Source organism: Pinus tabuliformis, chromosome Q, assembly GCF_031772625.1.
Source record: "Pinus tabuliformis cultivar Carrire ecotype Pingquan chromosome Q, CPIR1, whole genome shotgun sequence".
In the NCBI taxonomy this organism is placed as follows: domain Eukaryota; kingdom Viridiplantae; phylum Streptophyta; class Pinopsida; order Pinales; family Pinaceae; genus Pinus; species Pinus tabuliformis.
Genome location: NC_142296.1, coordinates 1,350,673,282 through 1,350,700,717, shown reverse-complemented (window position 1 = coordinate 1,350,700,717; position 27,436 = coordinate 1,350,673,282). Strand labels below are relative to the sequence as shown.

At 37.2% G+C, this 27,436-nt stretch overlaps 1 protein-coding gene across 1 annotated transcript in view; it reads right to left on the bottom strand.

Annotated features, from left to right (window-relative positions):
• Nucleotides 1-587: 587 nt before the first annotated feature.
• The window catches only part of LOC149224896 (aldehyde oxidase GLOX-like), an 84,939-nt gene continuing 58,090 nt past the window's right edge, over nt 588-27,436 (bottom strand). Inside the window, exons 3-4 of the mRNA XM_089388307.1 lie at nt 1,688-1,752; nt 588-1,579 (exon numbers count right to left, since the gene is read on the bottom strand). Coding sequence (XP_089244433.1) covers nt 588-1,579; nt 1,688-1,752 — 1,057 coding nt within the window. The remainder of the gene's footprint in view (nt 1,580-1,687; nt 1,753-27,436) is intronic.

Genomic DNA, 27,436 nt, shown 5'->3' with positions numbered 1-27,436 from the left:
CTCTGTGGGAAACATAACGGTGAAATTATAATTTTTGTTGGGGTTGGAACCTCCCACAAAAATCCTACCATCAGGCAATACAATTGCAGTGGAATGATACATTCTTGGAACAGTGGAACTTGCGAGTACTGAGAAGCGCTGCCCCTCACCATCGGAATAGTGAGTGACTCCGTCCCTCTGGTCCTCTCCCGGTGGTCGAGCCCCTCACCATCGGAATAGTGAGTGACTCTGTCCCTCCGGTCCGAGGGTCTTTAGACGCTCGACCGTAGGGAGAGGGCCTACTTCTGGGGTCACTCACTCATTCCGATGGGTGACGGTCCTCCCTCACTATAGTTATAGGCTGGGGCTATGTTTCATCAGGTCAACCCCCTCGAGGGTAGGTAGGATGCATAAGCATGCTCGACCGTAAGGGAGAGGTACGTTAAGTGACTCGACTAACAAGAGAGGTACGTTAGTGACTCGACCGTAAGGGAGAGGAACTGACTGAACCTAAACTACCATATGCTCATATATAACTACCACCATTTCACGCTTGCATCCTCTGTCTTACCGTGGCTGCTGGCACAGAGTTAGCCGATGCTTATTCCTCAGATACCGTCATTTTTTCTTCTCCGAGAAAAGACCCCGTTCTTGGTTATGGGAAAGTTCTCCTCTTGGCCATTGAAGAAGGTCATTCCTCGCAATGCATTACATCTGTATAAATAAGGAGCAAGAGCTGGATTGGTTGCTTGCCCATAACCTGCACATCCCTTCTCCGCTCCATTGATAATCAGAATTTCACCGGTGGGAAGAAGCAGCATATCTCCCAGAACTCTGGGAGCAGGCATGTTCTCCATTGCCCAATCGGCATTGGGATCTGTGATAACCATTCTTCCACAGCTCTGGAGCGCGTCAATGAAAATCCCTACAAGTGACAAATTGTAATTTTCAATAGGATCACCACCGGAGATCATAATTTCTGTCCTCTGAAATGCATCAGATGCGGACAGTGGCAACATCACAGATGAGGCGGTGGTGGGGTAATTTCTTGGGCCATCTGGGATTCTTGGAAAATGCCTGACCACAACATTTCTTTGGTAATCAAGCAAGATGGAATCACGGTTGGCGAAGATGAAGAGATTTCCATCGGATGAGAGATGAAGAAAAGGATAGAGATTGTACAGGCTCTGCAGGTTTTGGGACACATAGGTGTCTTCTAGAAACGTCAGATTGTAAACTCCCTCACCAGGCTTCCTTGGTGGCAGGAATTCGTAGGTAAAAGCGTAGTTGCCCCCCACAACAATACTTCTACCGTCAGGAAGGATCTGGTTTGAAGCATACCATCGATCGTTCAGAAGCCCAGATCCAGGTTCACCAGCTGGATCAACCCAATCACATGTAGAAGTTTCACAAGGTACAAATTTACGAACGCTCATGTTTCCATCGCCCCATCCACCAGTGCTAACCAAAGTACCGTCCGCAGCAAAGGCTCCCGATGAACACCAAGTATCAGTCCTCAGCGTCAACGGTCTCACCTTGTTTGTAGCAATCTTGTATTCTGTGGAGTGCTTTGAGCAATCATGATAACCAGCTGATTTACCTATTTAAATTCCATTTGCGAGGCTTATATTAGAATCACCAAAATCTGTGTAATCGTACATCACCACTGTACCCATAATGGTGGTGGCCATATGCATCGCCGACACACCTCCATTTTCAATCACCACTTCCCATCTCCCAGGGCCAGGGCTTACCGTATCACGGCCATCGGCCCTGCAAATATTGATTACCAGAATATACACCACAAACTCAATCCAAATGCAACACTTGGACTCCATGATATGATATCCAGAAATCGGTATTGTTGTTGGTACGCTCTGCAAAGGCGAGTTCATGAGCTGAGTTTTTATAGAGAGGTGATGTCAAATGCATAGTTGTAAGTGGTCTCCACCTTCCAGCCATAGTCATAGTGGATGTATCTGCTCTTTCAACAAGTCCGACTGAAACCCAAAGTTTGGAAGTTAACATAACTTTTTCGCCATTGCATAGTAATACAATTCGCTCAAGTTGTTCGTCTTCTGAGGAAATGTTGGAATATGTGTTGTCATCTTCAGCAATTGATCTTGCAATTGGGGTGTTTAGAGATTTCATCATTTGCTTATTATGGACCATTGTTTGAGCATTTGTTGGAAATAGATGCATGGAATCATGGAATGAATGTATTTCATCCTCTGATAGAAACGAATCTATGCGTGACATGAGTATGTTGTAGTTGTCGATTGTTGGATTTGCATCTCTAATGTTCTGGAGAATGTTCCTGAAAGTATCATGTGCAATGTTGTCGCCTTGTTGACGAAATATTGTGTCTAATGTGATGACTGTGTTGAAGGTGTTCCACAGTGCGCTTTCGTGGCTCGTCCCTGCATATAGAGGTATGTCTTTGACGGGTGGTAGCTGACCGAGATCACCAACCAATATAATGGAATAGCCACCAAAAGGAGTGTTTCTTTGTTGTGGAAATGCCTCTCGAAGACATTCATCAATATGGCTGAGAAGCTTTGGCCCAATGAAGCTCATTTCATCGATTAGTATGTACCTTATATGCCTGAGTTCTTCTTGGAATTTTGCAAGAGCATTACCTTCTAAGGGCATAAGATCCTTTATAGGAAGGTGCAGAGTAGAATGGATTGTCGATGCTTGTATGTTGAAGGCAGCAACCCCTGTAGGGGCGAGGAGCATGATCAGTGAAGGTTCTGGGCTTGCAAGGCTTATGAGCATATCTTTGATGCAATTGATAAGGAGGGATTTTCCTGTACCAGCAGTGCCTTGTATTATCATTCTGAGAGCAATTAAATAATCCTTCTTAGCAAAATGATTAGAAATAATATTTAGAGCTTTTCTTTGCATTGGAGATAATGTAGTAAGGGTCACTAGGATATGTTGATGTGTTTGAAGAATGCGTTGGATGGAGCGGCTATTCCCAATGAATTGTATGGCATTATTTCGTAGATCTAATAGGATAGTGGTATGATTCCAGTTATGGTTGTCATCAAAGCCATGAAGACCAAGCATGTCAAGGTCATTTATGAGAAGCTCATTTGTAGGGTGTAATTGGGAAATTAATTCCCATTCATTTATTTCCATGGTGTCTGGAGGATTGGTTTCATGAATAGTTGAGGTATCATTTGCGACAAATTCAATATCAGATAGTGTGCGGTGTTGATGCCAAGGTTTGTAGAATGGATGAAATGTTTGCCAATTTGTGATGAATTCTGCAGCAAAATCTCCTATATCTTGTATGATATGGCGAAAAGGTTTGTATAGCATAAGTTCAACTCTGCAAAAGTCAGCGTACCAAGGTTCAGTTGTGGATGGTATGGAGGAGTAACGTGGTATGACCAGAACAATTTATTTTGTAGGTCTTTGTTTCCATTTGTTTGTTTTGTGACGAGGATCATATGACCAGGATCTTGCTAATTCTATAAGTGATGTGGATTCTAGGGTAGAAGGGCACTGGATATATGTATCTATGATGTGTGGGGATGTAGTGGAGGTGGTGTTCGTTTGTGGAAGGCGCATAAGAATTTTTTGGTTTACATTCAAAGAAATGAACGGTCAACTACATAATGTTAATGGTAATTTTTGCAGCATATGGCAGGTTTCTTGTGCTCCAATGTCACAATCAACAAGGGTTTCTGCAAGAAATTTTTGAATTGCAAATGTTGCTGGGTCAGCAATGGGTGAAGTCAGGACAATTCTACGTAGCATGTGGTGGAAGCTTTCAGATCTTTTTCTGCTTTGGATGCATATTTGGCAATATATTTTTGTACAGCGTGTATGGAGATTACCGGTTGGCAGTCAACATTTGCAAGCCAAATAGATAGGATGGTAGGGTTATGGCTATTGAGTCGATCATCGTTGCGAGCAGGGGTGTATGTTTTTTGGCCATTGGAATCATTGAATAAGGCCGATTTTGGATGTAATTCCCATGGTGCTTTATAACAACATTGGAATGAGGATCCATTTTTTCTTAGGCATGTGCTTTTTGTGCATTTTGTGTGATGTTCAACATAATTGATGAGCTGTTCATAGTCATTGAAAGGATTGGTTCTGAAGATTTGTGGTGTGGACAATAGATAAGGGTCTTCGGGATTTTTCCAAGCAATTGGTTGGTTTGAAGTCGAAGGAGTACGAGGGTTCCAAGCGGAAATATATTTGTCAAAGAACTGCCTAGTAATATCAACTGCTTCTGTGTCTTCCCAGTTGAGGCTTTCCATATCAGGTGCATTTTCTATCCAAAGGAAACCATGGATGTGTGCAGATCCCCTATGTTGCCATTCATACCTGTCAAGTATGCATTTTTTTAAGATAATTTTGTAATAGGTGAGGAATGTTGTTTCCAGTTTTTCGAAAAAAATGTGGCAGAATGCGTACCTATACCAGTAATCTTTTGTCTTCAAGTGTTTCTCTAGGATAATCTCACGAAATGCTGTGAATCTATGGTGCATATATAGTGATGTTAAATGTGGGTTAGAGATAATGTTATCATTTCTCCACTTTTGTTGTTTTGCAATATCAAAAGGTTGACATACGGGCATGATTGCATGAAGATCAGGCCATTTTGTATCAGCTGCACTTAATGCGAAGAAGAACGTCGAGCAACCGAGTTGAGATATCATGTCCGTTAGTTTGTTTTTAGCTTTGTGCCAAAATGATCTTGTTCCACGTAGAGAGCTATCGAATCGCATGACTTGCTCTGCCAATTGCTCATCTCGAAATTGTTCTAATCGGATGTTCCGATCTTGAATAGATATTGGGAAGTTATGTGCGATGTTCTTTTTCACAAAAATCGATGTTGTTGCTTGACTGCGATGTCGCATCATGAGATTATATATGTAATAACGAAACCGTGCGTGCTTTCCAAATCTGTTATCGTAGTAACATATGAGATGAAGTGCATATTCATGTAACTGCACTGCTTTCATTCTTGCTTGATTTTGCATTGCAGCTCCTGTCAGAAAAAGGGTGGGGAAAGCCATAGAGAGTAGACCTTCTGTGTTGTATTCATTGATTGGTGATAAGACAATTGTTGGCCACTCAATTGTAGTATCAGATTGGTGGTTGTAAGCATGTAAATAATGGCGGATTTCTTGGATTTCTGTATTTGTATTAGGTATGATGGGTACGAATGATGATGTTTGGTTTACGAATGGGTCTGCGGAATCTTCAGTGAGCTCATGTGGTGGTTCAAGTGAAAGGTGGACAGTGGTTTCTGTAGTATTGGAATGGTGAAGGGAGGAGGAGACATCGGTGGGGATTGCTGGTAAGGATGCCAGTGCGTTGTTATCAATACGAACATTCTTATAGTATGGGTCATTTGCCAATTTGTATTCTAATGCAGCGAGAACGCGATGTCTATTGACAATGAAATCATAAGCCTTATGGTCATTACTATGACAAGTGACAATTAGGATGTCCAAGTTTTCAACACGTTGTGGCAACATGTTTGCGATTTTTGTAATGTCTTGAGGAAAACAAATTGTGTGGCCACTGTATTTATATTGGCCGCCACGTGCATGTGTTACCTGTAGTATAGGGTTAACCCTAGCAATGAGCATTTCTTCTATTTGTGAAAGAGATGTAAGGATAGATGGTTGAGGACCAAGGTCCATGTTGTTTGATAATGAGAAGTGATGACCATTTGTTTCAAAGACACATCTGGAGCAGCAATACATGGGGTTGGAATTGTGGATATGTATTCTAGGATATGATTCAAGACAAATGGAGCATGGGCATTTAGGTGGAAGTTTATCAATCTTTGCACGAAAATCTCGATGTGCTTGATTAGTATAAATGTTGCTGAAAGCATGTGCGAAGGAGGGGTTAGGGCAATGAGGTATGGATGTATTTGTTTGAGAGGTTTGCTGAGAAGATAAAGAATTTGATAATTGCAAGGGAGGATTGTTTTCGTGGTGGGTCATTTTAGGCAAGGAATGTTGGTTTTCCTTCTGTTTTTTGTGTTTTTGACATTTTCTGATGCCTTTTCATTAGAAGAAGAAGCCATTCGCAAAATATATGGTACCTATAAGCAAGAGAGGGGAAAACAAGAATGTTATTTGGAGACAACAACCATGTTATTGTATGAAAGCGAAAGAAGGGAAAAAAATTTAAGTTTTGAATAGTTTTATGTGAATTTTTTATTTGAATAATGTGTTTGAAAGAACATATTAGTATTTTTTTCTTTATACAGGTAGATAGTTTCATGTGTAATGTAGCAAGTTACCTCATTTTTTAAAAGAAAGAAGATGATAAAAGAAAAAATATGATAAGAATGTGAATTTGTCTACTCACATAATGCTAGATACAATGGAGGATGAATACTTATTTCAATGGTATATAAGAAAATTTCGTGAGAAGGCATGCAACAGTATATCGTCTAAAATTGTATTTATAAAATTTGACAATAGGAATTGTCAAAAAGCAAGGAATACATTTTGCGATATTTATCTACGATATCGAGATGTTCTGAATTTCTCGAAGGATGTTGTTGCATTCTGTCGTGAAATGCAACTTTTCTTCTTTTATGATAACGCATTTCAACCGTGGTACTCCTTTAAAAGTTTATGTCTTCACTGATAGTGTGAAGATATGATCTGTCCATAGAGCTTTGGAGACAATTTCCTTGATCAGTTCTAGATCTGAAGATAATAAATAGAAGTCTTTGGCATTATTTCCAAGAATTGTAGATCTCGCGTCTTCGAAAGCAACAGTTGAAGCTAATTCACCAGTGTGATCTTGTATGTCGATTTTTAATAAGTATCTGTAATCACAGTCACTTCCTTCAGTGTTGCATTTTGGGCAGAACCACATCCTTGTATTTTGTGGAATAAGTTTTTTCATGCAATTTTTCCCATCAATGATGGACGGGCAAGAAATGTAGTAAAAACTGTCCATCCCAATTTTTGTTATTGTGCCCTTTAATTGGAAAAATGTTGGTTTATCTAAGGAATCCATACTGTAAATATCAGCAATTGTTATTTTTTTTTTTGTTGGCCAAAAGGAGATCTTGTTGTCAAAGATGTATAAGCTGCATTTGAACCTTCTTTTTTAAACCATGACTTTAGCATGTGGGCCTCTTCAATGTCAGGATCTACAAGAATAATGGATCTCGTTGTAGTGCTGACATTTTTTCCATTAAATTCTCCAACACACGCAGATTTGATTGCAATGATGGGGTTATTTCCTGTAGCACATAGGGTGCAGATTTCCTGTGATACGGCATTAAAATTATCTCCCCAAAAGATTGCGTCTATGTTATACCCTGATATGTCTTGAAGTTGTAGTGTTCGTTTATTAACTTCAGAGCCGTCTTTTCTACGTATAGTGCACACACTGGAAATGTCTGTGACAATACCAAGAATATCAACAATGGATTTGACGTTTGTGTTCTGATATCATTGATTGAATTTATATTGAATTGCATTGTTGGATTATGTTTTTTTTTCGCTGGCAACATGTTCTATGGTAGATGTTGCATTCAACAAAATTTCCCAGTCACTGTTTAAGTGGTTGTATTGCTTATTAGCCATTTTTACATTCCCTTTAGAGACAATGTAGACATTTCCATTTTGGATTTTGTCGAAAAAATAATCTGCGACATTGTTGAAACATGTAATATGTATATCTCCACCCTCTGTATCGAACATGTCAAAACCAAACACTTTACCGGGTCCGTATTGATTCTGAAATTGTCGAAGAGCTGTTTTCCTTTGGATGTATCCTTTTATGCACCAATTTGAGTGGTAAGGGTTTAACGATTTGATGGGAATTTGAACTGGCAGAATGGATGGAGTTGGAGTAGTTGGAAGAGGGCAGTGTCTTTTTGATAAAGGATCTGGGTTCAATGAGGATGGAGTGTTTTCATCAAATGTGATCGGGATACTCATAGTTTTTGGATTGCCAATTAAGGGTGCAAATGAAGTAGAAATTTCGAAGTCTATTAGCTTTATTGACCTACACGAAAAATGAGAGTCATAGGAATAATTGTTAAATTTGAAATAAGAAATTTATAACAAACTTACGTTGATGGACCAATAGCTGAGGTAGTCCAACTTTTAACATTTATAACAGAACCCTTTTGTAGCAAGCCTATTGCTACGAGATCACTGAAATCTTTTGGAAGCATGATGTGTTTCTTATGTGTTCCGTCAGAAATTGTAGTACGATATCGTGGAGTTGAATTTTGCATTGATTGTATTGGTTCAAGTTCAACAATTTGTAGGTATGGTTGAATATGAGTTGATCCAAATAACATTGTGGAAATTGCATTCTGAGTAAGGTTTGTTGTCATTTTCTAGTACAAAACAAAACAAAAAAATGTTGTTTTCTTCGCATATGATGTTTAATATTCATTACATTCCTATAACATTACTTGAAAATATATGAACTAAAGGGAAAAGGCCAAGAAGCATGTTCAATTTGTTTCTAAATGAGTGATTATCTAAGCTTGTAAACATAATGAAGAAAGATATTTATTACAACAACTTTTATATGATCATTTTTTTTGAAACATAGTTAAAACTGTAAATTAACAATTTCAGAAACCTACACATGTTAGAAACAATTAGATAGGGCATGATGATTGAGTTTCCCGTGCCAAATAATGTATACATTTTTTAGGGAATTTGGCAGTAGCAACACCAGAGCTACATTGGAGCTACGTTGTGGGATTTGTATTGGGCAAATTCGTATTGTGGAATTTGGGTTTTGCATGAGTGTTTTTGTTTCCAGAGAAAACGAATGTTGTACATAATGGTGGAGAGAAGTTCTGCAATTGCATAGAATGCAATGATAGGTGGCTAAGCTCAACATAGGTCTAATGACCAAGCACTGAAACTATTTAATGCAATGCCTATGCTAGATGAGGTTACATGGAATTATGTACTTTCAGGATTTGTAATTTGATGATATGCACAAAATGGGTAATGCCATGAGGCCCTAAATGTTTTTGGTCAAATAAGAAGATTGTTTCTAAGCCAAACAACTTCAGCTTTGGCACCATTGTCAAGGCCTGTGTTGGGTAATGCCATGAGGCCCGAAATGTTTTAGGTCAAATGAGTAGAGTGTTTTTAAGCCAAACAACTTCACCTTTGGCACCATTCTGGAACTAAACAGCTTACCTGCCTGGTACTTAGTATGTTGTACGAGCCTGGAATTAGATGTTTTTAATCCTCAGGATCAGTTGGCATTTGTTTAGTTGACATATTCACAAACAAAGAAAGGGCAGCTCTTGTGAAAGCTAGATGAGAGGATAAAATGAAGTATGTCACTTAAAAGAATAAAGGAATATGCAATAGCCAAAAGTAGTTTAAGAAAGGAACGCCAAGCGGGGAGACCAGTCCCTTAAGATCTGTGGGATGCAAGGACAATCTCGATGATAGTGATTTCCTTTGCAAATGACACATGGAGATTTAGGTTTGGATGGTGCAGTGTGTGGATTTTCGCCAGATGATGCATGGTTGCCCCCTTTCGTCGTTGGCTTCTTCTTCTTCTTCTCCTTCCTTTTTTTCTTCTTCTCAGTTACTTTGTTTTTAGTTTGACTAGCTTCACCAAGCGAAGAGGAAGAAGGAGAGGGAGAAACAAATGAAGTAGAAGGTTGTGGGGTAACTCTAGTATCATCTGGTTGCTGATTTGATTGCTCAAGAATCATGGTGTTTTGAATGACAGAGGTTGAGAAAAGCCATACTGGTGGGCCAATTGTAAGCCCTGGAAGGGACAATGTAGCCATATGAGGTGCACCAACATCTCCCCTAGATGAAAAGGGAGTAGGATTCCCCCAAGGGGAAAGCCTTGATTGGTGGACTCCATTTTCTCAACCTAGGACCAACGAGGGAACAGTGATGTTATTCTGATTAAAATAAATTTTATGACGATTTGAAACAACTTGCTTTTTCAATTTTTAAGAGTCGAGAAAAAGCTAAAGATGACTCTAGTCGCCTTCAATTTTTAATGAGCCTGAAGTGACAAGTGCTCAGATGGACCTTTTCTTTTAAGGAGTCTGAAAAGGAATGAAAGTGACTACTCTGGAAATCTAGACAGGGGGATTACCAAACTAATCGCAAAACTGCAGAATACTTTTCATGGTACGACAGTCAATCTTCTCGAATGTTGTGTTCAGTGCATTGCGATCGATAGGGCGGCAGACACGGCTTCCTAAGGATAAAGGATATAGCCTATTGTGGTCTCCCAATATATACTCGACAGTATGTGGGAGCGCAAGTCTGTAGTGGCACTTGTCATCTCAAAGAGGAGGAATCACCCAACCTACAATGAAAGTGATAGTTACCAGGCTTTACGATGCTAGAATACGTCTCTAGCCTAGACTTCTAAATGTTGTGTGTTGGGTTCCAAAGCGTTTTTATGTTTATTGAAATTTATTTTACAGTTGATCTTTCTTAAGAAGTTTTCTTTTAAGGTTGACCGCATGATGTACATATACAATTCCTAAATATGCAATCTAAGATGATAAATAGTCGTTTACTTTCTTTTTGCAATGAAAATCCTAGCTACTAAGGAAAGAGAAGTGAAATTGTTTCAACATAGAGCAGAGAGCACACACTAAGATGCACTGTCCTAAATCAATTTCTGCATGCATTCTAAATGCAAATGCACATGCATGTATTTGTTTTCCAGTTTCTTAATGTGTGAATGACAAAAAGAATGCTAAGTACAGATCTTAACTATTTCACCCTCTGTTGTTTACTCTTTTAGCATTCAAATTCCTATTTGAAACAAAACATGCTAGCATGTAGTACAAGAGAAACAAAACAAAATAAATGCAACACCATAATACCCACTTACTATTAAGCATACAATCTAAACAGTAATCAAAGAATAGATAAGAATCAATATACTATACAATAAAAAGAAAAAAAAGGGAGTATGGGATAATGGCAATAGAGGCTCTGTAGGGAAACAAACCCAAGTTTGAGTCCAAAATCCCTAACAAGACCCTAAATTCAACATATCCATGTGGATATGAGGTGTGATGACCATGTACAAGATTCCAGGAAATAGATGTTACAAGTGGCTCAAGAGGATTTCAATTTTTTGGATTCGGTTGGTTAGCACCTAATTCAACTATGAACGTATGAGAGATATTTTCAATGAAATTATGATTAATGGTTCAATGCCTCACGCATGTACCCTTTACTATTGGTTGGTACCCCTTGCAAGATTCAAGTAATTTTTTACCAATGTTTATCTCAGGTATTATAGGCACAACCCACCCACATTCATCCTTTCAGGTTTTATGAAAATAATATGATTAAGGTTACCACCTACAAACAAATGACTATGTGGAAGAATCGTGAGTTAGATCTACATGCTTGGATATGGTAGCTAAACCTTAATCTTCCCAAAGAAAACTCATGTATGTGAATAGACAAGGAAAATAAGCATTGGAATCACTTGCAATAATTGTTTTTAAAGTGCCTCCAGAATCACGCCATGAGCTCCAGAAATTTTCACACAAAATCCTAAAATATTGGCACAATCACAACTTACCAACCTTAACATCCAAATTCTGATGTCCAATTGGTAAAGCTTTCTGTGCCAGCAATGATTTATGAACCATCTCACATTTGTTACGTATGTGTGAATATTCACAACACAAACCCAACAACAATGTTAAGATACACACAATAATTCTAGGTCTTAGCAGGTCAAGACATGTGTGCATTTTGGAGGCAGATAATGAGAATTTTGTCAGAGTTTTCTTGTTTTTTTACCATTGGATAACAGGTGGCATAGTTGAGTTTACTGTTAGGATTTTATTCCTAAAATCTTGTTGCCAAAATTGCAGTTTTTGCAAAGTTATGAGTTCCTGACTTTGAATTCAACTACTGTCTAAGAAGCAGACCGTAGTGCAAGAGAGGATTGGCAAAAGAGATATAAGAATGTAGAACAAGCATAGAAGGACCAAAACTTAATTGATAAGACATTGGAGCAGGCAGCATTTCACAGGCATTTGTTTTCAAGCCTACAAGTTGTACGCCAGTTTGCAAAACCTGTTCACTTTCAAAACATTAAGGTTTGTTCTTCTATTTGAAATATAAAAAATATGGAAAACTTTCCGTCATCATCTGCATGTCAAACCATCAAACTCTGTCCATGTCAACTCACTTGCAAGACACACCAACATAACGATTTATATTTATAATGTTATACCAGCTTCATTTTTGCTTTGCAAGAATTAGACAGGGGATTGGCTTAATTTTCAGAGGCAGGAAAAGGAATTAGACTGAAAGAAATCAGACAAACAAACGTAAACAGAGAAGTGAGAAATCATTGTGCAAAATCAGAATTGCTGCTTGTTTTCAAAACGGAAGAAAGATACAATGGTAACTGAATTCAGCTGGTTGTATATGAAAAATAAGGGCACATTGTTGAAGAGTTTAAAATCTCAAGCAGATGTATTAAGCATCAGTTTGTGAATAATATCTTTATCTGGGTAGACAAAACAGTAAAAAAGTCATTTCAGTTGTGCTATAATAGTAACTTAGAAAGTAGTATCAAGATATGAAACTAGGTGATAGTCCTGGTTTATATATATAACAACGAAAAATCCTCTAACAGCAGTAAAGTTAAATTGCCAATCAAACAGGAATAAAGTTTAAATAATCAAGAAAGCATATATATAACTGAATGAATTCAATTGGGAATTAATTTTGAATCAAAATTATAAGACTCTGTATCTGCTCTGTGGCTAATGTACAATTGATGGCAGAGGATTTTCTATCATGGTCCATGGATGAAATAGAAATTAAACAAAAACTCAGAAAGGAGATTAAGGCTGTTACCGGAGATGAAGTAGTCCAGAAACATCCAGAAATGTCCCTGAAAGTTGAATCGCCCAGAGACAAAACAGAGTAGGCCAAGGCTTTTTTTAGGAAGTGATGCAAAGTATCTGTATTTAACATTGTTGTGTGAGTAACCAACATAATCTGTACAGTGCTATGGAAATTAATAGTCTCTGCGGGAAAAAAACCTAATATAATCCACACAATCTAATCCTCACGGGGAAGGTTTTGCAGGAATTTAAAGGTTTTCTTATGTTATAAAATCCTAAGCTAATGTGGGTGTCCTAGCAAATAAAAATGTATAGCTTGTTATAGTTAAGTGTTTCTTGTAATGGATTTTGTTAATCTCAAGGTAATGGAGTGAATGTTTATATCATGTGCATAGTTGACTATTTCCAAATAAAGGTATGCAAAGAGTGAACAATGCAAAAATATTTTTAAATGAAAACTATCTTATAGTGAGGAAGATGATATTTTAGTTTAGTAATATGTAAAAATTATTCTCATCACCCTCTGTTGTTTACTCTTTTAGCATTCAAATTCCTATTTGAAACAAAACATGCCAACATGTAGTACAAGAGAAACAAAACAAAATAAATGCAACACCATAATACCCACTTACTATTAAGCATACAATCTAAACAGTAATCAAAGAATAGATAAGAATCAATATACTATACAATAAAAAGAAAAAAGAGGGAGTATGGGATAATGGCAATAGAGGCTCTGTAGGGAAACAAACCCAAGTTTGAGTCCAAAATCCCTAACAAGACCCTAAATTCAACATATCCATGCGGATATGAGGTGTGATGACTATATACAAGATTCCAAGAAATAGATGTTACAAGTGGCTCAAGAGGATTTCAATTTTTTGGATTCGGTTGGTTAGCACCTAATTCAACTATGAACGTATGAGAGATATTTACAATGAAATTATAAGACTCTGTATCTGCTCTATGGCTAACGTACAATTGATGGCAGAGGATTTTCTATCATGGTCCATGGATGAAATAGAAATTAAACAAAAACTCAGAAAGGAGACTAAGGCTGTTACCGGAGATGAAGTAGTCCAGAAACGTCCAGAAATGTCCTTGAAAGTTGAATCGCCTAGAGACAAAACAGAGTAGGCCAAGGTTTTTTTTAGGAAGTGATGCAAAGTATCTGTATTTAACAGTGTTGTGTGAGTAACCAACATAATCTGTACAATGCTATGGAAATTAATAGTCTATGCGGGGAAAAAACCTAATATAATCCACACAATCTAATCCTCACGAGGAAGGTTTTGCAGGAATTTAAAGGTTTTCTTATGTTATAAAATCCTAAGCTAATGTGGGTATCCTAGCAAATAAAAATGTATAGCTTGTTATATTTAAGTGTTTCTTGTAATGGATTTTGTTAATCTCAAGGTAATGGAGTGAATGTTTATATCATGTGCATAGTTGGCTATTTCCAAATAAAGGTATGCAAAGAGTGAACAATGCAAAAATATTTTTAAATGAAAACTATCTTATAGTGAGGAAGAAGATATTTTAGTTTAGTAATATGTAAAAATTATTCTCTTCACCCTCTGTTGTTTACTCTTTTAGCATTCAAATTCCTATTTGAAACAAAACATGCCAGCATGTAGTACAAGAGAAACAAAACAAAATAAATGCAACACCATAATACCCACTTACTATTAAGCATACAATCTAAACAGTAATCAAAGAATAGATAAGAATCAATATACTATACAATAAAAAGAAAAAAAAGGGAGTATGGGATAATGGCAATAGAGGCTCTGTAGGGAAACAAACCCAAGTTTGAGTCCAAAATCCCTAACAAGACCCTAAATTCAACATATCCATGTGGATATGAGGTGTGATGACCATGTACAAGATTCCAGGAAATAGATGTTACAAGTGGCTCAAGAGGATTTCAATTTTCTGGATTCAGTTGGTTAGCACCTAATTCAACTATGAACGTATGAGAGATATTTAAAATGAAATTATGCTTAATGGTTCAATGCTTCACGCATGTACCCTTTACTATTGGTTGGTACCCCTTGCAAGATTCAAGTAATTTTTTACCAATGTTTATCTCAGGTATTATAAGCACAACCCACCCACATTCATCCTTTCAGGTTTTATGGAAATAATATGATTAAGGTTACCACCTACAAACAAATGACTATGTGGAAGAATCGTGAGTTAGATCTACATGCTTGGATATGGTAGCTAAACCTTAATCTTCCCAAAGAAAACTCACGTATGTGAATAGACAAGGAAAATAAGCATTGGAATCACTTGCAATAATTGTTTTTAAAGTGCCTCCAGAATCACGCCATGGGCTCCAGAAATTTTCACACAGAATCCTAAAATATTGGCACAATCACAACTTACCAACCTTAACATCCAAATTCTAATGTCCAATTGGTAAAGCTTTCTGTGCTAGCAATGATTTATGAACCGTCTCACATTTGTTACGTATGTGTGAATATTCACAACACAAACCCAACAGCAATGTTAAGATACACACAATAATTCTAGGTCTTAGCAGGTCAAGACATGTGTGCATTTTGGAGGCAGATAAATTTTGCAAGATGGTCTTCTCATCACCCATGCATGAGAATATAAGTTCATGGATCTCCCACTGCTTGAGTTGGTATCTACAGTATCTGTCAGGCTTTAAAGCTCCCAATGGTTGGTATAGGTTGGAAACATCTGTCACATATCTTGTAAACCTGGAGGTTGGTTAGAAGGTATTCCCTCTAAAAGTAATAGACTTAGAAATATATAAGGCACAACAATTTTCATTTTCCTACTCCTATTTGGATTCAAATCCTTGAATACATGCTTGGATATGTGGGCACATAGGTATAGTATTTAAACCAATGGCTCTCCTTTCTTTGAGAATGCAAATATCTAGCTCCAGCCTACATGGGTTAAGTTAGAATGATTCCTGAAAGTTCCAGTTCCATAAATTGTTTGCTTGAGACATCTACATACTCAGGTCATCAAGATATGTAATATTAAAGTGCTGATGAGTGCTGATAGAAAGCTCAGCAACATGAAAAGGGAAATCTTAGGTCTAGTATTTAAACCAATGGCTCTCCTTTTTTTGAGAATGAAAATATTTAGCTTCATACTACATGGGTTAAGTTAGAATGATTCCCCTTCAGTACAGAGTATAGACCAGAGATTTAAAATACAATTTAAAAACCTACAGATTAGAGTGTTAAGATACAATGTTAAGATAAATTTAAAAATACAGAGTACAGAGTAAATACAATCAGCATGATGCAACGTAGAGTTCAAGAGAGAAAGGAAATTTAAATAAAGTTTGCAATATTTTTTCTGATGGAAATTCCAGTGAAAAATAAAAATTTTGTACACATTATAGCCCTCAAGAAAACCGTTGAAACCAATTTCATGACCGAATATGTAATTGTAATATTTTCCTACTGCTATTTGGATTCGAATCCATGAATACATGCTAGGATATGTGGGCACATTGGTATAGTATTTAAAGGCCATAGATTGTAATATTTTCCTACTGCTATTTGGATTCAAATCCATGAATACATTCTAGGATATGTGGGAATTTCTGTACACCCTACAACTGTTAAGAATTTTTTTTTTCTTGTCCCATTTAATGCCTATTTAATACCTATTGAGATTGGAAAGGCTACTACTAAGACAAAAAATAATGCATAGAAAAGAAGGAAATGCAAGAACTTCTTAGTTGGGCAGGGGATCTAATATCCATAATGCATATAAAAGAAGGAATTGTTTGGTCTGGCTCAAATTATTGCTGAAACATCACATAGGTAACAATCAAAAGCTGAAGATGGTCCATGAGGCATGACATTAAAGCCGCCAACAATGATGGCACTGCACAAAGGACGTTTGTGCAAGGAGGCTATCGCATCAACCCAGGAACTTGCACTGCAAAGCCAGCTTCCAATTGGTAAAGCTTTCTGTGCTAGCAATGCTTTATAAACTGCCTCAAAATTGTTACGTATGTGTGAATATTCACAACTTGCAAGGTTAGAGTTAGCTTTTGAAACTTGCAAGGTTAGAGTTAAGGACACATCCTGTGCAACAAACAAAGGAAGCCAAGTAATCCCAAAATAGGGACATCCAGTTATGCCACTGCAATAAGATCACTTGAAATATCACATAGAAAACAGCCACAAACCAAAGATGATCCATGTGGCATGGCACTGAAACCGTTGACAATGTTAGTAACAAAGTGAGGAAGGATACTATGACATTAGCCAGGGACTTGCACACCAAAACCACTTTCTGGCCTGATAAATCTTTTGTTCATGGATCATATGTTATAAACCATATACATTTCACACTTTGCATATGTATGGAAGCTTAGTTGAAGGAATTGAAACTGAGAAATGGGTTAAGTTAGAATGATTCCCCTTCAGTACAGAGTATAGACCAGAGATTTAAAATACAATTTAAAAACCTACAAATTAGAGTGTTAAGATACAATGTTAAGATAAATTTAAAAAATACAAAGTATAGAGTAAATACAGAGAGCAAGGAAATTGAAATAAAGTTTGCAATATTTTTTGTGATGGAAATTCCAGTGAAAAATAAAATTTTTGTACACCCTATAGCCCTCAAGAAAACCGTTGAAACCAATTTCAAGACCGAATATGTGGTTACCATATGGTATAGAGCTCCATAATTGCTGCTCAATTTATCAGATAATACTGTAGCCATTGATGTCTTTTAGTAGGTTGTATTTTCATGGAATTGATGAACAAACAATCCTTATTCCATCCAAGGGATCATGTGCATCAGTTGCGTTTATTGATAGAGGTAAAGGCCATAGATTGTAATATTTTCCTACTACTATTTGGATTCGAATCCATGAATACATGCTAGGATATGTGGGCACATTGGTATAGTATTTAAAGGCCATAGATTGTAATATTTTCCTACTGCTATTTGGATTCGAATCCATGAATACATTCTAGGATATGTGGGAATTTCTGTACACCCTACAACTGTTAAGAATTTTTTTTCTTGTCCCATTTAATGCCTATTTAATACCTATTGAGACTGGAAAGGCTACTACTAAGACAACAAATAATGCATAGAAAAGAAGGAAATGCAAGAACTTCTTAGTTGGGCAGGGGATCTAATATCCACTCAGTGGAAATGACAAAAAGGTTTCTGTAATGAAAGTACACTCAGTGGAAGTATAAAACGGATAAAACTTCTAAGAAATTCACACTCGGTGGAAATGACAACAAGGGTTTTTGTAACGAAAGTACACTCAATGGAAGTATAAAACGGAAAGTCATTTCATTTGCAAAACTTGTTTACTTTCAAAACATTAAGGTTTGTTCTTCTATTTGAAATATAAAAAATATGGAAAACTTTCCATCATCATCTGCATGTCAAACCATCAAACTCTGTCCATGTCAACTCACTTGCAAGACACACCAACATAATGATTTATATTTATAATGTTATACCAGCTTCATTTTTTCTTTGCAAGAATTAGACAGGGGATTGGCTTAATTTTCAAAGGCAGGAAAAGGAATTAGACAAAATGAAATCAGACAAACAAATGTAAACAGAGAAGTGAGAAATCATTGTGCAAAATCAGAATTTCTGCTTGTTTTCAAAACGGAAGAAAGATACAATGGTAACTGAATTCAGCTGGTTGTATATGAAAAATAAGGGCACATTGTTGAAGAGTCTAAAATCTCAAGCAGATGTATTAAGCATCAGTTTGTGAATAATATCTTTATCTGGGTAGACAAAACAGTAAAAAAGTCATTTCATTTGTGCTATAATAGTAACTTAGAAAGTAGTATAGTCTCTGCGGGAAAAAAACCTAATATAATCCACACAATCTAATCCTCACGGGGAAGGTTTTGCAGGAATTTAAAGGTTTTCTTATGTTATGAAAATATTTATCATCGGTTGCAAGATGGGGCCATCCAAGGTATTAAAATCTTAAAGGCTATTAAGAAATGCAGAGGATTCTCCGTCTGAGACTCCTTAGACTATCAAGAGGCATGGATTCTCCGTCTGAGACTCCTTAGACTATCAAAAGGCATTTGTGGCGAACATGAGAAGGAGGTCAACAGCCAAACAGCACAAGGAGTAACCAACATAATCTATACAGTGCTATGTAAATTAATAGTCTCTGCGGAAAAAAAAAAAAAACTAATATAATCCATACAATCTAATCCTCACGGTGCTACGGAAATTGACTAATATCTTTTTACAGGGGAAAATAGTTGGGAAAAAAAACTTAATTAACCAACAGATGAAAACAGATATTGAAGTTTTTATCTAAGATTTCTAGAGTCTGTTCACCAGAAACAAGACACTAATGATGGCACCACTTTGCTTTAGTTTAACACACCTGTTTTTAACTTGTATCAACAAGTAACTTGTAGGGCTTTCTCCTTACGCAGAGTAGAATCAATCCTCCATACACCTGCAAGTTTTCACGAACAGCAAAGATAAAGTAACATTTAAGATAACAATGACCCAAATATATATAAAACTTCATAACTACCACCATAATATGCAGAGGGCGAGGGCAAAACGATCTACAGAAAAAACGGCCTACACAGCCCTCATGCAGCAAAGAAAGAGTCGCCTCATCCTGTGCGGCCCTCGTCGAAACCCTTCTCCCTTCTCTGCAGGTTCGTCGCCCTCCTCTACAGCAACTACGTTGCACCCTCCTCAACACCCCCGCCCTCCTCTACATCAAACGCGGATATTTGTGGGCAGGAAGGGTTCAGTGAGGTCGTTAGGGTAAAGTTTGGTACGTAACAGAGACCGATTTATTAACTAAACCTTAAAAAACCTTAATGTATTAGTTATTAATTAGACAGCTGATTTCTCTTCAATCGTCTAACATTACATCTAACGGCTACGATTAAGACACAAAGGCATTTGGGGGGGTTCATTTCAAAGGGAAACGCCTTACGGCGTAATAAGGGTTCTAATTCTTTATAATATTTCTCTTACACATGCTTATTTAAAATTTATAGAATGAGATGTAATTTTAATGGAGTAGTCTTTAAGTGCGATTTTTTGGATTTTTGAGCATATGTTTGGGGAATCCCATAAAAGTTGCACTTAAAGAGTACTCAAATTTGAAATAAATGAATAATTTGTATATTATGTTTGTAACTAAATTTATAATGATTTTTTATTTACTAATAAATTATAAGGTTAGTGTATTGATTGTGTATTTTAATAAAATTATAAAAAATTGTGGAAATTTATTAAATATTAAAAAACAATTTTTTTACAATTGTAATGTGTGTGTGTGTGAGAGAGGGGTTTTCTTCTCCGAGGAAATATTAAAAATCTTAGTTTGGAAAATGTTTGTGTGTGTGTAAGGTTTTCTTCTCTTAGGAAATATTAAAATTCTTAAATTGGAAAATATTGTTACTTTATTATTAATCAAGATTTCAATAGAGTTCTAATTTTAATACTTTAAAAATGTTTAGAAAAAATTATAATGTTAAACTTTTCACACGATTTGCTATTAATTAGAATTGTAAATTAAAATGAGCTAAAGAATCCAACAACATGGATAGCACATAGCCTACTAGGTATACTCTCCCTTGAGAAATACTATTTTATGCATCCTATAATATCCAAGTAAATGCACTTGAATTATAGTCCCTAATAAAATATGAACTAAGAAGGTCTATCCAATCTCATCCCAATAATCCATTCCCTCTCTTTAAGATATCTCTGTGCTCTAGCACTTGGGGTATCTTGAACATTATAATCACTATATTTCTCTTTGAGTTTCAATGTTAATTTAGTTTCATATCTAATAAAATAGACAAATTATCTATGTAGAAGTGATTCCCAAGGAGTGAGCATGTCAATATAGATGGGGTTGGAATCCTCAGTGGGGAGGATAATATCACCTCCTCTCTAAGCTACACCCACTTGACAATTATTTTAATTATTTTAAATGAACTTGATATTATTTCATTATTTAAAAAAAATTTAATAAATTTTTATTAGTTATTAATTTGCTTTAAAATTCTAAAACTTCATTTACCTTAAAAATTCAAAAAAGATCAACATATTAAATGAAATTTGTGTGTGTGTGCGTGTTTGTGTTTAAGAGTATATAATTTTAGAAAATTAATGTACAACACCCACATGTTATGACATAAATCTAGTGAGAGGAAAAAATCGAATTCCCAGGGTCAAAGCTTTACCTCTTAAGTAGCTCAAAAATGCATTCAAGTTGTTCTCTTGAGAATATTAAGATCTCTTATGGGGAATGAAATGGCCACACCAATAATTGAGTGGGAAAGTCTATGGTCATAAGTCAACGCAACTCTCTTAGTTGCAAAGAAGCGTGTCAAGTGGCCAAAAAATACAAAATGAAGAAATTGAAAGGAAATAAAGATAGGTTATCTATCCAAATTTCTATAGCGTTGGATCACCCTTTGTGATCTTGACCATTTGAATAATTAACCACATGTGGGCCATGCCCTAGCACTGGTGTGAACCAATGTTACATGACCATGTAGCATTTTCATGTGATGCACACCACACTGTTTAAAAAATTGTATGAGTAACCCAATTAAATGGTTGATCAATGAATTCTATCAAAACAAGGACTAAGGGTTGACGATGGTACATCACATTTAACCAATATAACATTAAAAGAAGAGGTTGAGGGGCAGTTTACAATGATAACAACATAACATATAGGTATTTCATATAGAAATTGCATAGTTTCTGAGCCCAGTAGGCTGCAAGTACAAATTTATGCAATTTCTAAAGGGAAGACTGGTTCCCCTCTAGTATTGCGCAATTTCTTGAGGGAGTTGCTCAGCCAGCAGCTAGACCAACTCTACAGAAGCAGCCTCTGACAGGAGTGCAACAAGCTATCATGCAGAGGCTCGGAAGCTGCTAGAAAACCACTAAATCTCATGTACTTGATAGTGCAATACATGCTGTTGAGGATGGTTGGTAAGGAGGCTCCAAAACGAATCTAAGGAAAAATTTTGGAGGGTGGTTGTAGCCGCTACAACAGTGTGAAAATAGGGTGGCGGGGTTTACTTTTGCAACTAGACTAGCCTTTCCCTTTCATGACATTTAAATTAGCATTTACATTTAATTAATGGCATTTTCATTTCTGTCGTTAGAATCAAGTTCATCTCCTTGCAATCACGATATGCTTTCATAAGAAATTATATTTGTAGTTAGTCGAAGGAGTGGTATTTGAATACCTTGATCTAATCTAACGAATGAGGAGGACATGAGTAGAACGTAACATGTTGTGCATATAGCACTATCACCTCTAAGTTTGTATGAACCCCAAGTTGATAATTTAGGTTGATAAGCATTGGGAGTTGCAACATCCTTGGTGCAATACCATAGCTCATCATTTTTTGGCACTGTTGTCAGGGAGGTGTTCAAGTAGGTGTTGTTTCTACATAGGAGTTACTTGCTTTTTGCTTTGCATTAGTCTTATTGGTTTGAAAGCTTCACGAAAAAAAAAGGAGAAAAAGAATTCAAAAAACATAGCTAGTTCTTTCATGCCTCGTAGGAGTAGGGAAAATCAAGGGAAATTCTTACCAAAAACCCCCACCCCTTCAAGCAGTCAACCTGTATTCTTCTTTGGTGATTGTGAACTTTCCTCTCTCACTATAGGGGAATTAGAAAAGCCTCTAGGTGAGAAACCTGGAATTTTTGAGGAACCCATAGGGGAAGAAAAACATATCTCACCTACACAAACCATGGCTAAAAATAGATAAGATGAGATTTTCCCTATCAGGGAAACTAATGGGTAGGCCAAAATGAGTAATATAAGCCATGTTTCCCTTCCACATTTCCATGGCCTAACCTCTGGAGATCCTCACACCTTCGTGTTTGAATTTTTTGTTTTTTGTAGGACCTATGACTATGCCTCGGATGAACATAAGCTAAATTTATTTCCATCTACCCTCAAAGATGTAGCCTTGCTCTTGTTTATGATTTTACCTAGAGGAAACATCACTTTCACCTCTAAGTTTGTATGAACCCCAAGTTGATAATTTAGGTTGATAAGCATTGGGAGTTGCAACGTCCTTGGTGCAATACCATAGCTCATCACTTTTTGGCATTGTTGTCGGGGAGGTGTTCAAGTAGGTGTTGTTTCTACTTAGGAGTTACTTGTTTTTTGCTTTGCATTAGTCTTATTGATTTGAAAGCTTCAGGAAAAAAAAGGAGAAAAAGAATTAAAAAAACATAGCTAGTTCTTTCATGTCTCGTAGGAGTAGAGAAATTCAAGGGAAATTGTTACCAAAAACCCCCACCCCTTCAAACAGTCAACCTTGATTCTTCTTTGGTGATTGTGAACTTCCCTCTCTCACTATAGGGGATTTAGAAAAGCCTCTAGGAAAGCAACCTGAAATTTTTAAGGAACCCATAGGGAAAGAAGAAACTATATCACCTACCCAAACCATGGCTAAAAATAGATAAGATAAGCTTTTCCCGATCAGGGAAACTAATGGGGAGACCTGAATGAATAATATAATCCATGTTTCCCTTCCACATTTCCATGGCCTAACCTCTGTAGATCCTCACACCTTCGTGTTTCAATTTGTTGTTTTTTGTAGAACCTATGACTATGCCTCAGATGAACATAAGCTAAACTTATTTCCATCCAAGGAAAATTTTAAGGATGGAAAATTTTCTTGAAGTTTAAAACATTGGCGAATCTCATTAATCCCTAATATGCAAATTATAAATGTTTATTGATATATTTGTAAAATTATTCAAATTTATAATTATTTTATATATAGTCTCTATATAATGTTGGCGATTTTTAAGGTAAAATAATTCTATATTCTAAAATTTGGGCGAATCGTCTTTTATAAAATTGGAAATTGGCGAATCTTTTTTGTGGAAAAATCATGGAAAATTAGCCCACTGGGCGAACATTAGCCCCTAAAATTTTCCATGTAATTCCATCTACCCTCAAAGATGTAGCCTTGCTCCTGTTTATGATTTTACCTAGAGGCAACATCACTACCTAGGCCCAAATGCAGCAAGCCTTCAATGACAAGTATAGTGATTAATACAGTTCCAAGGAAACAAGGGACGAAATCTTAAGTATGACCCTAGGAACAAATGAATCCTTAGAGGACTATGAGGAGATATTCCAACTCAATTATAGGAGGGCTAATTGTACCCTTGATCTTGAATCACTCAGGCTAGTTCTTCTCTGAGGGATCAGGGAGGATGTAATGGAAACCCTCAACATGTTGTCTCAAAGATACATCTCTTACTTTATTTATGATGTCATCGACACAGTATATACGAATCGCTCTAGGGCTGTTAGGAAAAAGGGTGGGTCTAGCCAAGGCTTGGTTAGTTCATATCCCTCTACATTAACCCTCAAACATGGGATAGAAGTATGTTGGAGGATTTTAAGAGTGACATGTTACATATGTTTCCCCTACAGATGGATACTACACAAATTAAAAGGAACCAAGAGGAAGCAGAAAGGGAATTAGGTATCTTCTACCTTAGATGCACTGAAAGACACCCTAGGAATGAGTGCCCACTGAATGTCATAGAAGTCTACTTTTTTTGTGAAGAAAACCATGCAATGGAAGAATGTCTCTCTCTGATAGGTCTGAAGGCTATATACCAAGGGGAAAAAGGTGGTTCAAAGAAACTCTACTTTATTAACCAAAGGAGGCCTTAAGGCCCTCAACCATATTAGAAGGTAATGCAAGGTGTGCACTATCCTCATTACAATCCAAATAACAATGCACCTTTTAAGCCTTGGTAGCCTTCCACTCATCCATCATGGCCCACACCTCCTCCTTGGCCTTATACTCCTCAATATCCTCCTCTTCCTATTAACCCTCCTTTCTAGCCATATCCACCACAATCTTCCCAATGGAGAGACCTCTCACCAGGGTGGAGGCCTCAAACAACCCAAACTCCTGCTCTACTACCTCAACCATAGCTCCCTCACCATACCCCACTCAAGGAACCTCAAATTCTTTCTCAACCCAATTTGAACCGAAACAATAAGCAGACACAATAGGTTTATAGTGGGGAGACATCCTAGCATGCTTATGTTGTGGAAATCCAAGAGATCAACCTTCCTTCTGGGAAGGTGGTCCTAGATAATCACCCACATTCTCCACGTAGAGAGATTGAAGAGGAGAAGGAATAGACTATCCCTCAAGCCAATGCACCTCCTTACCATGAACGCTTGGTCCACTGTAAACAATACGCCCTAGAAGAGGCTTAACAATGGGGAGAAATGAAGAACTTGTGTGTAAAAATACCCCTTCTCTAAGCCATCAAAGATGTCGCTGTTTACAACAATCTTATCAAGGAAGAGTGTTTCAAAATACCTGGGAGAAGAAGAAGAGATACCCCCACTATCCATTTTGTTGGACAATTGTTTGACCTAATGCTTGGGAGGGTAATCTCCCAAAAGTACTTGGATCATGGCAGCCCAGTAGTAGGTGTGCACGTTGATGGCATTATGGTCCCTAATACCTTGATTTACCTTGGGGCTGCAATTAATGTGATGACCAGGGAAACCATGCTCAAGCTCAACCTCCAAGGGGGCTTGAGGAAGACTACTATAATATTTTTTAACAACCTTCATGAAAATTCCATGTAATAAGGTATATAAAGGAAAGAATAAGACCACGGGCAAGGGACACTTATTCCAAGCTTAATGTTGGGTAGGATATGTTGGTGTGGGTGTTCAGTCAGTTTATTATGGCAAAGGAGATTAGCAAAGGCAAAGGTATTAAAAGGAAAAAAAGGCATTTTGGCACATTTTTTTAGGAAAATAGAGGAAATTAGCTTAAGATTTTACTCAGGTTTTAGAGCAATGAAAGGAAAGGCAAGCAAGGAAAGAAAATGAAGGAAAGTGAGGATCAAGGAATAACAGCAAGATCAGGCAACTTCAATAGGAATACTTGCAGGTAACATATTTCATGTGTGATTTCCTAGTTGGTTTGGACATGCATGGCTTTGCATGTTGGTGTATGGTTCTCTTCTTGTCAGTGGCATGGTTTCACTGGGCTATGACAATGGTTTTCAACCTAGCCTTCCCTTTTTTGGATGCCAGGTGTTGGGATATTTGTTTTGGTTTGGAGCTTTGGTTTTTCGGATGGATTTCAGAATCTAGGGCGGAGGTGGTCTCAAGGTTCATTCACAAAGGCCTAGGAATCCCTTGATTGATTTTGGCAAGATACACGGTAAATTTTGAGGGAGGAGTCTCGATTTAGGGCCTAATGATCTGGGTTTAGATTACGGTAAAACCTTAGAGACTGGTCTCGGTTTAGGGCCTAGTGATCCGTGATTGGATTGCGGTAAAGCCTGAGAGACAAGGAGACAAAAAATCCTCAAGGATAGTGATGGATTCTGGATGGAATTCCTAGTTATGTTCGGTTATGATCAGAGCACCAGTTTCGGTGTGATCATGGTTTGATGAGGGTGGATGTGGTTTAACCTTTGGATTCCCTTGCTTGTTTTTGGATTGGTTTTCCTATGAGATCCTACATTCATATTTGGAATATGGCATTGGGGTGATTGGCTAAAAGAAATATTTTGTTCACCCATGTCTATGGCCGAGTGGTACATGGAAGTCCCAAACCTTGTAGGATTTGCATATTATTAATGAAAGCTAAGTTCTCTTACTTTTTCACTTGTTTATATGTTGATTTAAAGGATTTCATATCTCTGATATTTATGTGGTTTTATGCTAGTTATAAGCATGGTTAATTGGTTGATTCATTTCATGGTTATTTCATGTATTTACTTTTGAATGTTAAAATGATGGATGCAAGACCTAATTGATGTTATAATAGTTCAATCGAAACGTTGGTGATCCTTCTTTCCATGGTACATAAGTGTTTTCAGTCTTTCATGCTTTGTCTTGTATCCTAAACCTATAGGTTGCATTAATTCCAAGTGTTTGACAAAATGTCAATCCCAGTTGGGGATGGTTAGGCTCAGTCCTGAGTTTTATTTCTCATTTTTTTTCCTTGTCATCATCTCTTCAATGGATTCTAAAAGTTACACAAATTCTGGGGAGTGGCCGAAATTCTGGGCCAGAAAAGTGCCTTGATTTCAAGGGATGCTGGCACATGTCTACTGGGAAAAGTCCCTGGACGGTGGCTTGTAGACCTATGAGAGTGTCAAGAGGTCCCTAGATGCTGGCATGCCCATAGCATGAGAGCTTCCAAATGTTAAGAGGTCTAAAAGGTCAGTGGGACCTAGGGGTAGGATGCTTGAGTGGTTGGGATGTCCCCTGGGGGTATTGTTGCTAATGTCGAAGGTATGGTTGATTTGTTTCCATCAATTCCATTTCTTTAAGGTCACCAAGGAGGATCAATCCCTTATAATTACCTCTCTCGTCACACGTTTACCCTGGTTGGATAGTTACTTGGGTAGATGTGGGAGGAGGCCGGTTACATACTGGAACTTGCAGATAGATCCATAATAGCTCTCGAGGGCTTTATTGAGGATGTAATGGTCTCCATTGACTCCTGGGAGTATCCCACTCATTTCCTTATCCTACAGCCCAAAACCAAGTTTAATGGTTATCCTATCATCTTAGGA